Source organism: Haplochromis burtoni, unplaced genomic scaffold, assembly GCF_018398535.1.
Source record: "Haplochromis burtoni strain Fernald_Lab_line unplaced genomic scaffold, NCSU_Asbu1 Contig_42, whole genome shotgun sequence".
Classification (NCBI taxonomy): Eukaryota; Metazoa; Chordata; class Actinopteri; order Cichliformes; family Cichlidae; genus Haplochromis; species Haplochromis burtoni.
Window position 1 is genome coordinate 710,827 of NW_024582403.1, and position 12,401 is coordinate 723,227.

General features: G+C 41.0%; 1 protein-coding gene across 3 annotated transcripts in view; it reads right to left on the reverse strand.

Annotated features, from left to right (window-relative positions):
• tle2b (TLE family member 2, transcriptional corepressor b) overlaps positions 1-12,401 on the reverse strand; it is a 78,103-nt gene that overhangs the window by 35,558 nt on the left and 30,144 nt on the right. For all 3 annotated transcript variants that reach the window (XM_014333145.2, XM_014333144.2, XM_005920815.3), the window contains exon 4: positions 11,976-12,020. In XM_014333145.2, coding sequence (XP_014188631.1) covers positions 11,976-12,020 — 45 coding nt within the window. The remainder of the gene's footprint in view (positions 1-11,975; positions 12,021-12,401) is intronic.

The window sequence follows — 12,401 nt, forward strand, 5'->3', positions numbered from 1 at the left end:
TATGGTGTGGGACACATAGTTTCTTAGATTTAGCCTTTTTATTTTTTCAGCATCTGCTTAACAGTCACTCTATACACGCACCAGCCACTTTATTAGGTATGCCTGTTCAGGTGCTTGTTAGCGCAACTCTTCAATCAGCCAAACTCATGGCAGCAACTCAGTGCATTTAGGATGGGGGAGAAAAGGTGACTTTTAAACATTGCATGGTTGTCGTTGACAGACAGACGTGTGTGAATATTTCAGAAACTGCTGATCTACTGTGATTTTTCTCCACAACTACGTCTAGGGTTTATGAAGAATGGCCAAAACTGAGAAACTACTCAATGAGAAGCAGTTCTTAACTGCCTTGTTGATGTCAGAGGTCAGAGAAGGCAACAGTAACTGAAAACACCACTTGTTACAACCAGCAGAAGAGCATCTCTGAACCGCCAACATGTCAAACCTTGAAGCAGATGGGCTACAGCAGCAGAAGACCACAGCAGGTGTCACTTCAGACACCAAAGAGCAGGAACCTGAGGCTACGATTCACACAGGCTCACCAAAATTGGACAACAGAAAATCAGAACAGTCTTGCCAAGACTTATGAGCTTGCCTATAGCGGTATTAGTCAGTATAACAACAATCACTTCACAGACAAACTTTGAATTCGTTTTGCTTGACTTTTCTACTTTACTTAAACTTTAGAGTCTAGCCGTGGTGCTGAAGGAGATCGAATTCAGTACAAAGACACAGCCATGCTTTACACTAAATGTTTATATCAACATGCTAACGTGTTGATGTTTAGCAGTTTAACTTGACAGTACTTAAATTCTTCATCCTTTTATCAATTTGTCTAGTTGCACTTCTGAAGCAAATTTCTTTGCAATTCATTTAAAATCGGTTGAATCATTACCTCCAAAATAACAAATGTCAATCAAAGTTTATTTCTATAGCACATTTAAAAAGGACCTGTGTTCATCAAAGTGCTTCACACAAGTGCCGGAACGCAGGTTACAACAAAAGATAACAAAAACAGTTATAGTTACAGTAACAGTTACAGTTATGTAGCACAAATGCAGACCGGGTGGAAGTCCGAACTAGATTAAACAAGTGAGTTTTTAAGCACAATTTAAATGATTGTATGGATTCGGATGTGTGAACATCAATAGTTCGGTTTGGGTGCGGCAATTGCAAAAGCTCAGTTCCCTCTAGTCTTTCGTCTGGGCCTTGGTTGCACTAAGAGCAGTTGGTTAGAGGATCTGTGCTCTCTTGGGGCGATACAAGTCGATGAGGTCGGTAAGGTAACTAGGCACCAAGTTATTCAAAAATGTAAAAGTATACAAAAGGATTTTAAAACGTGAACTTCATGATGAGTGAAAGATAGTGGAACACAGAAATATCATACTTTTATTATTACTTTGGTATTTAAAATCAACGTCTCGCTCATTGTGCTACAAGAATGTCTTTAAACAAAACAACGTGAAGCAAGAAACATGAAGCAAACACCAGAATATGTTATCTATAGTGAAAACTACAACTGTGTCTTCCGAATTTAGCCAGCTTATTTATTCCAGTTCAAGCACAGGTCGCTGGCACAACATACAGCCCTTTCAAATATATATGCACATGTCAAAACACACACAGACACACACACAGAATTATAGGCAATATAGTCTGTGAAGCAACCAGAGATCCTCTGCCAATGTGACAAAGCTATTACGCTAAAAGGCTAGCTCCCTGGGAATTTAATCACATGCTTTTATCTTTCAACTCATCTTTCTTTTTCTTTTTCACTGTGTTTCTTTTTCTCTCAACTTCTACTCTATCATTCCTAAAGGGCTATATCAAACTAGCCAGCTCTCGCTGTCTATGCTTCATTATTCACAAATGAGCTCTGCAACACATGTATACAAAAGCAAACACACACACGGTTTGAAGAGAGAGAGAGAGAGAGAGATAAGGAAAGAGAGTGTGAGACATCAAAGCTTTGCACATGCGCGCTCACACACACACACACACACACACACACAGGGCACAGATGCTAACATGTTAAACGAGGAGACTGCTTATACCACCACTATCAAAGAGAGTCCAAACACAGACGCGCGCACGCACACAGACACACAAACACACAAACAAAGTCATTTGACCTCTCCAAAGCTTGTTTCAGCTGACCCACATATCCAGCCTCATCTTAATCCAGCCCTTCAAATAAAACCACTTTAAATAAAAATCTAACCGCAACCATGGGATTATGCACTGTCTGGGTGGTGAAAATGAAAGAAAAAAAATCTGAGGCACAGGAGATTGAAAGAGTGAGACAGAAGAAGGGGAAAAAGGAGGAAAAGAGAGGGAAGCCCAATCCTATTATGAACCAAAGCAGTGAGATGATATGAAGGCATCTCCTGCTCACACTCTCCCCCCTCTTTTTCTCCTTCTGGTTCACTCTTCCCTCTCCCCATTGAGATGAGGATTCAGGTCACAACTTCAGCCAAATATACCACACACACACACACACACACACACGCATGTGTACAAACACATGCATAAAAAGGCCAGACAGCCCGGGCTAATTAGGCTGGAGGATGAGCGCATGCACACAATTTTTTACACAACGCAAGCAGATAAATATTCTCCCGTGTGATCTCTCTCTCCTGCTTGTACTCTCTCTTAATCTTCCTTAGTCCCCATTTCTGTTTTATTCATCTTCTCTGTTTATTTCTCTGCTCAGCCTCTTTCCTGTCTTTTTCTCAGGTTTTCCCACCACTACTCGGCTCGTTTTTTTATTCTTTCACTGCTGAGAAATATAAAATTGTTTACTTTATAACATAACCCGCCACATAAATGGGAGTACAAAAATGACTGGGAAACTCGCTGTTTTCTCTCACACAAAAGCGCGCCTACACACACACACGCTCGCACACACACACTCCCACACCCTCGGCCTCATATGTGTGGTGGTGAAATGAAAGGAGGGAACAGGAAGGAAGGACAGCCAGCTGCTTCATCTGTCCTCAGGAGTCCACAGGGGAAACAGTCTGGCTGCTGAGCATCCTGACTATCAAACACAGCCTCCTATAATATCCTGCCTGCTCTGTGCACCACACAATCTCTTTAACTAGAATCCTGAAACACTATGTAAAGGCTATATATATGTATGCATCGCTGATTCTTATAATATGCCATATATAGTGCGGGAATCTGGCATTCTTACCGACGCTGCTCTTTACTGAGGGGAAATGTGTGCTGAAATAACGTAGCGTCCCCTTCGTGCCGAGTATTTATTTCACTGAGTCTCATCCTGAAGTTCAGGAACCAAACTTCGGAAAGATGACTGGAAAGACGCTGGCCGTCGGTCTACTGTGTAATTTTTATATTTTAATAAGTATTTGAGGTTTTAGGTTTGGTTTCCCCAATTCCCAGCTACTAATTTTAAAGCTTTTATCTCACGCTGTTATTATCCTAAATGGCTTAAAATTAGTAACCAGCCAGGTGTTCACTCCAGCTCAAGGACACACTGACACCTTTCACTAATGGGATGCTCTCGCTCACCACTTGGCCACCTTTTCTGCCTCTTAGCCTGTAAAATTATTACAGAGGATATTTCAAAACATATCTGACAGTGGAGGAATTTAATGGCAGGGCCACTTACATGACAGGTATATAATGCAGATTTATTTTTACTTGCTTGTAACGTGGTTGTAACATACATGTAGTCACGCAGAAAAGAGGAAGCACCTGTTTTATCCTATAGGATAAAACAGGTGCTTATTTGTTGCTAATAAACACTACTTAGTTAAACTGACCTCAATATTTAATGAGTTTGGTGCAGACGTCTTTTAAAACTGCTGTTAAAGGCTTGCAAACATCACACTGTAGGGTTACACTGCGTGTGAGTGTAACCGGAAAGCAAAATACAGGTATTTGTAAGAAAAAGACGAGTTGGTAAATGCATGTGTTCTGCCATGAAAGCAATGTATTGTATGCACCATTATAAAAATTCAGCTGTGACCCGGCTTTTAACTTCACACTTTCCTCCAATTTCCTGCTGTTTAATCCCTAATTAACTGCCCTTGCTGCCCAGTAGCCTTGTGTCGTAGCATCGCGTTCTATCAGGCTGTTTAAATGCAAACAAATAAGCAGTTTCAACCCCAGCTTCCCAGTGTGAATAATTTTTCAAACGTCAAACTGGTTAAAATTGTTGTCACGGCTCAGTGTTGATCCCTATGTAAAAATCACGGATTTCAATCAGCCGACCACGCAAGCTTGACTCATAAAGGCTGCTATTTGCTTCCTTAGGATATTGATTTCTAAATAAATCAGGCAGACATTTATACACACCTAAAAGCAGCGATCATTGTACATGCATAATCATAATGAATTAACGAGATCAAGTCTCCCAAATTGGAGTCAAAGGCAGGATTTTCCTGTTTCCAGTGATAAGATTGTGGAGTGACTGTTAGGGAGGAGAGCGGCTACATGATGCAACATAAGCTTAGGCCATGTGCGTTTCATCCACTCCTGCTTCCTTTCCAGGTATAATTTAGACACTAATGTGTGGAGTTTATTTTTGTTAGGAAGGAGGTGACGATATAGAGGCAGTCTAAGGCTGAATCCTGGAAGTCATCTGAGCTTCTTTTTTTTGCGAGGCACTGTCAGATCCCGATCCAGTCATACAGAAACACTTACCCAGGCAGTTACTGAAATGCTGCCACAGCCCCTGCAGACCCCCTGGGTTTTCAAGGGGACAGAACCCCAGCAAAGAAGCAATAGAGCCTACTGCTGAAATCGCATATTACCACTGAAACTGTGAGGATGCACCGTTCAACGCTGTACTACAAAATAGAGGAAAGATACATGAATATGTTGTCATTTTCAACCCCCAAAATAGTCTCAGTTAGCCAGCTTATAGTGCAGAAGATGCAGTCTGTTTAGGAGGCGGGGCGTTTCTCTGCACCTAGCACCATCGACCAGCTGTGTAGGTATCACAGGTTTACTGGCATTTCAGTGATACACTCCTGTATACACCTCAGCATACCAGCACGCAAAGATTGATGTGCTTTATGTTAGAGTTGCACAGCTAATCTTTGTGCCACTTTACATTACAGCTTCTTCAACAATTAATGATCCGTCAAATAGCCGGTTTCACTCACTGGTTGATTAGAATTCTGGTCTTTGCAGACATTTTGACTCAGCATAGCGGGGAAAGGACTGGTGAAATTAATGATGGCTGAGTTCCAGTAGGAGTTCCAGTAAGTCATTATAGTGACAATCACAGGAACTTCTCCAAGTGAACTGTTAAGACAAACATCTGCCGTGACTGGTTATGAGTAAGGGGAGAGAGGCAGGACAAAGACACACAAGACATTTTTACAGCTAATCTCAAAAGTAGAGAGGGCGTCTGTCTCCCGTTACTTACATCCCATCCTGTAAATCATATAAGATGGGATGCAAGTATCATCTTGTGTTCAAGTCAGTCATTTTTGATGAACAATGAATTGAAGGAACAATAGTGTATTGCTTGTGAAATGGTGGCATGTCACGTTACTGCCAGTATTGCTCTTTTTCTCTCCGGTTCAGTTCAAATACACGACATCCGTTCAAAATGACACTTTTATCGACTGAGACTGTGTCTGTCCAGGTTGTTCTTGTGACTATTTTAGTAAATATTTGTATTCACATCATCTTAATCAAACCGTGAACTTCTAACCTATGAAGCTTTTTGTCCGGTAAGTACCGATAATGCGTGTAATGCTCACCGTAGTTATGAATCTTAAGCTGCTGGTTAGTTCTGCTGCGATTGTCTTTTTGCTACAGCAAACAAGTATTGGCTCTATCTTATTAACCTCCTGCCTTTCACATTTTCACAGTCTCCCAGACTGCACTGTGCTCTTGTGGGAAACGAGTCTAACACAGCTTCCATCCCACCAACTTATCAATCTGCTTCCAGAATTAAGCATCAATACAAAACAGGTTTCAGTCTGTTCAAAACACATCTCAAGACATGCAGCACACCATTGCATCTGTAAGCTTCCCTCTGCCAACAACTCTGAGCTCACAGTTTATGGATGAATTACAAAATATACTGAATATACATGTTGTGCACAGCAGGGGATACAGGCAATAACTACTCAAGCCCCAAAAGTGCTATATCAATGAATACAGAATAACCACGGAGAGCAGCGTAAAGTCCTCACAGCCTCCCTCGCTCCTCCTGGGGATACAGCTAGTATATATATATGATATGATAATGGAAGTGAGATAATGTGATGGTGTGCGTGTGTGCATGCATGTCAGTGTATCCATACAGCCTAAGAGGAGGGAGATGCTACCATCGGAGCAGAAAGAAAGAACGAGGAAGAGAGTGAAAGAAAGAAGCGCAGAGATAAAAAAAGCGGTGTGAAATTTAAAGAAATGTGAAAATTAAATTGTAAAAGAACAGAAAAGAGAGAGATGAGGGGAGAAAAAAAATCAAAAGAGACTCAAAGGAAGGGTAGAAAGGCAAGAGATGACTGTTACAGCTCAATTAATGCCAGGACATGAGATGGCCCTGCCACAGATAATGACAGAGCGTGCGCTGGAGAAAGAGAAAGAGAGAGGCAATAGCAGTGATCTCGACAGGATGTTAGGAGGAAGCTGGAGGGTGGCTGGGGGTGTGTGGAGAGGAAATAAGAGCAGATACTGTTAAATCTATTCATGATTCATTATTTCGTGCTGCAGCTCAAAGCTCCCCTCCCTCTCTTGATGTCTCTGTTTCTCTCTATGTCTCCCTATTTCTGCTCTCCCCCTTTTTTTCTTTCCCATTCCCCCCATTGCTCTCATTTTCATCTCCGTCGCTCCCCCTCCCCTCATCTATTCTATGAGGTCTTTATCTGTCTTTTCTGAGGCTCCATCCTTCCTGTTTACCCTCTCCTCTTTCATCCGTTCAATTAATCTCTCTCTCCTATTCTCCTTCTCATCACTGCTCTCACACTTTTTCCAACATCGGCTCTCCCTGCCATTTTTTTAAAGTTTCCCTATCTCCCATACTCTGACAGTCTTTTTCTACGTGCACTTGTACTTTTATGTCTTCAGTCCCCAATTTTATAAATGATCTTACTTTTTCAAACTCTTCCACTCACTTTTATAGCCCTTCTCCCTTTGTAACATCCTCCACAACCTCTCGTTCTGTGCAATGACTGTGTCCACTTTCTTTTCTCTCAAAAATTCTTACATCTTCTCTCTTTTTGATGCCATTTTTACAGTACTTCCCTAATTTTCCGTGCTAGACCACTTTCCCTTCCACCACCTTCTTTTTATTCTATTTCTGTCAAATTGGGCTTCTCTGTTTCCTTTTCTACTCGTGATACCGTGCGTACTCTTTTGCTATCTGCTTCACATTTCCTCTCACGCCGATTCTCCTACATCTTATCCCATCCCTTTTAACCGCCCTCCTTCTTTCTGCACATATGCACTTCTCCTTCCCGCTGCTCAATCATAAATTGTTTCCACCTTTCCTCGCTCTCATATTCTGGCTGCTAGCTCTTCTCGCAGCCTCGTTCACTGGTTCCTGACACCAGACCGTTTCTTCTTCATTACTTTCTCTCTTTTTCACTCTCATATGCCCCACTCCGGCTCTTTGGTCTCCTCCTGTCATTCTATCTTTTCTTCCCATCTCTCCTTCCACTCCTCCTATTTTCCTCACTCACTTCTCCTTTGGTCTCTCTTTGTCATCCTCCCCACCTATCATCCTCCTCCTCGCCCTCCTCCTCTCTCTTCATCTCTCAGAGGTGCAGCCAGCACCGAGTCCATTTCTTCTTTTTTGGCGACAAAAGCTGACAGTCCAGTTCTGCCTGGCTTTTGCTGCCAGCCACATTTCTCTCTCCCCACTCGCTCTGCCTCTCTTTATCTATTCTCCCTTCCTGCTGAGTAATAGTTTCCCTTTTTGTGATTAACATAAAACTTTCACTGCGTTTCGTTTGGTTTACCCAAAATACATTTAAAAGGGGGGTAGCATTAAATGTCAAGGAAAGCAAAGATAATTGCATTTCAGTGGTTGGCTTTATTTGTTTCAAGTATTAATATTTAATTCAGCAGTTGGACTAATAAAAGCTGACATATCATTATATCATTCTCTATCCTACTGTAGTTCGAATTGTTCCTCTATGAAATAAATGGTTGCTAACACAAAACCTTCACAGTACTGCGATCTCTTTCAACTCTAGTCCCCCTTCTTGTTTTTTGTTTCATCTCTTGCAGTCTTCCACTCTTTCTGATCGTTGCTCCTCAGTAGTTGTGCCATGTAGTAGTGTCCACTGTAAGGCTGAGGAAGGGTAGAAAGAAATATGCTAAATTTTGGAAGACTATGCATGTTAGAGCGTACTTGGGAAAGAGACTTAACCTCAAATTGCCCCCAGTGCATCCATTAAACTCTGAGTGTTTGCGTGATAGTGTTAGTTTTATATTTGAAAGCAGAAATTGTGCACTGGAAAAACAGATAATGTATGATAGCAGACCAGAATAATGATTTTTAATGAAGATGTGGAGGCTGGATTTGAATTAGCATGAAGGTGCCTCACAAGCATGTTACATAATGTCTTAAATATCACTAATCTAAGTATGTATCTGACATGCAGACTGTAGGCCTAAAAAAATCTACAAGAAAACAGGAACCAAGCTGATGAACTTTCAGCGAGGTGACGATAGCTTCATTTCTGTGTTACAGTTTTAAAAAATGGGCAGTCTCACCTACCTCAAACACTGAATAGGCTGCTGAAGTATAACTGTAGTTTTCAAAAACACTACAACATAAGAGGCAATCCACAACACATCCTTACTTCACCAAAGGAAAGAGACGTATTGTGCTGCACTCTGTTCGCTCACAACGTGATTTAAGAGGAAGTTCTAGTGCAACAACAGAATGCGATGCAGTGTTTTTGATGGATGCTTTACACAAAGATCTCGACTCAAATTAATACAGCTGATTCAGATCAATCGATACATATGCCCCGTTTGCCCCTAAACATGTGCTTTCTCTTTGCTAACGACACCCAGCAGAGGATTTGGAGCACATATGTACACAGTACTCGACATGTGGAGCCATTGTTGGATGTCTTTGCGCTATAATTGCCTTGATGGCTAAATGACACGATGATTACGAGGTTGAAGTGCAGAGGCTTTCATTTAAAGGCGTTTTGGAGATTATTTCAAACAATGAGCTTCCTTCTGAAAGGCTATAACAGGCAGGTTGAGAGCCCATTGTGAAACGTGAAAATAATAAACCCCTCTTGTCTTTTCTTCCATGACAGTGTCTAAGTCAGAGAGCGAGGGAGAGAGTTAGCATGACGCAGATAGATTGATAGATATACAGAGAGGGAGGTGGGGGGAAAATGCAGGCTTCTTAAAGGAAATGTCTTTAAGGTGGATAATCACGGATAATAATTCTATCAACACGGAGAAAAAAAAACAGCTTTCAGGTCTCAACGTCTGTCCGTCTGCCAAGACATTTATCTCACTGTCTGCACGTCTTTCTACGTGCGGTTTGACTGTTGTTCTCTCCTGTAACGTGACACAGACAGCAAATTAGCAGCAAGTGTGGGAATTCAAGCAGTCACTGGCTCCTGAGAGCACACACTGCTCATTAGACACGTCTTCATACAGGAACACCCAGTCTCAGCAAGGACAAGTGGAAACGCTGCACAATTTACACCGACCTTCCTTTACTACTCTCTACATGGTATTCTTTACAGTGTAGGAGAACCATGCGGAATGATTTTTACACCCTGATCATATCACATGCTGCAGATTATAGCTAATCCTTATTGAGCTAGTGTCACCTGTCTTCAATCTGTCAGTACCAGTTTTGTATAACATACATTCATCATTGCTAAGGTCACCATTTTGTGCCGGTCAGCTGTCTCTCACGAGTAATTATATCTTCTTTCATTTGCACACATTATTCTTTGTTTTACTTTATAATGATCAAGCAAAACATGCACACAAATACACATTCATAGGTTATCATAATTTTGAGATAACCGATGACTTTTTCATTCATACAGAGATTGCAGCGCTCGCTTTTGATGCATGCACAGGTATATTGAGTATTCCATCAATTTTCCAATGAATCAAGTGATCTCATAAAATACTTTTGTCTTATTCATGAGCGACACTAGTTATTAGTTAGTCAAAGAGGAAAAAACGAAGCACTCACTGGTTTTCATTTGAGAAACTGCAATGTGTCCAACATATGTCCACAAATACTAAACTCTTTCGTTGTATTTAATTGCCATATTAAAATCTTTTTTTAAAGAAAACTTTTTTTAAAAACGCAAAAATAAATAAACAATCACAAGTACAGTGATGTTAAATAGAATAGTTATACATAGGACCGACACAAAGCCATAAAATAAAATACTGACAATATTTATACGTAGAGTTGGTGTATGTTCATGTGTATGTGTTTCCTATATTTTATATTAACTACATGTGCAAAAGTAATGTTACTAAAGCCTTAAAATAAACATGGTGTAGTACACCCCATGCCCCCCTTCAGGCTCACCCCTGCATACTGCAGTGATAGTAGGACCCCTGATATCAGCCTTGTGTGTAAACACTGTGTGTGCAGACAGACACGTTAAACTGTTACACAGTGAGAACTGAGCGCTGCAGAGTCGCGGTTTTAAAGTATCAAAGCAAAACTTTAAGTTATTAAGTTACTCGATGAATCGCTGCAGCTCCAAACTGAAATGTTGGGCAGTGACCTTTACTAAAATTTCAGCCTTTTGAAACAACTTGCTACTTTTGGGCTGATTATTAGTCTTCATAAATGAGGAGGAAAAACTGGGATCACTCCGTCTACGGAGCCTGTCAGTAACCATAGAGCGAAAAATCTTTCAAGGCCACTTTTTACTCATTTACTAGTGACAGAGCAGCTGTGAGGTTCTGAAATTAAACTCCAACATGGCCGTGGAGTATTTGAACTCTTAATCAAATTATTGAACTTTATTAATGCATATTTCACTCCTTCTACTGCAGCCAGTCTGAATCCAGCAGCTGGGTTTTCTATAACCGTGCTGCACCATTATAGTCCTTTGTGGAGTTAAAACACAAGGAAGAGCATAACTAACATCATATGCCTTATAAATGATACCCAGCTAAATTTTCTTATTCATAACCCATCTACAGAAACACAGCTGGGAGCTACATATATTTAGTTATTGCTTTCATTGCAGTTTTAAAGAGCAATAATAGTAGTAGGAGAAAAAGATAAATGGATAAAAGGTTTAGCTTGGTTTGGGTGTTTTTTGCAAACTGACTCTGACAGTAGGTCAGCTGGATGAGGCTTATTGAAATTTCTACGTGCGACCCCAGCAGGACAAATTTACGTGGACCATCTGCAAAGAGCCCCAAGATAATACAAAAATGTCCGATATCTTCAGTCAGAGTAGCGTCAGCATAATCACTTCACAAACACTTGACTGTAGCTTGCTGTGTGCTTTACTATAGGAAACGGACAGTGCTTGTATTTTAACAACTCTGTACTAAGTAGCAGGCAGAGTTCACCTAATGCTTTGGGGAGAAAGGCTAATCTGCTGTGCAGGCTCTCCATTTACAAGCACACGAATAAACCAAAGCGTGTGCACAAAATCATTTAAAATACGGGAACAAATTAACCAAGATGTGTGAACACACTCCTAACCACAAAATACCCAAATGCCTTCCAAATATATACATTATCAGAATACTAATATCATGCAAAAATTCAGTCAAGAGAAATATTTGTGTGTATTTATATGCAAAGTACATTTTGAAGTGGTGGTGGTATGCATTAACCAGCATTACAACCATACATTTAACCAATAAGTGTCCTATTTGTTTGCATACATAGAGGTCGCAAGAAAATACAGTTTAAACCCAGCCACATTACACTGTACACATATGCACGGCAACCAAACACACAGCAACAACCTGGAGGTTGGAAGAAATCCAATCATACTACATGCAGAGTTTCTTACCTGCTTGTGCATCTCAATGTTGAGACCGTAGGACATCTCATAGTACTGCGGAGACACACACACAGAGACACACGGAGCTTTGTTAGCATTTTATTCACAGCCCACGTTAACATTCATTCTTACACAAAATCTCCCATTGAACAGCTGTTGCTCGGCACAGCCGCATATGCTGCTGTTTGTCACTGCGGTTTTAACGACAGAAAGAAAACGAGCGCGCCAAAAGACGGAAAAGATGAAGAGCGCACATGGGATGCACAACAAGTGCGTGTCTGTCTACGTGGAGGTAATGAGATATTTTTGTCTCAGTGTTACACGAGCATTTGTATGTGCGCGCGTGTCGTGCGTGTGTCAGGGTTTCTTCCTTTTAACAGTTTGACTATTTGTGCACAGCTGCCAAATGAGCATGACATTATGAGTGTGCTTGTG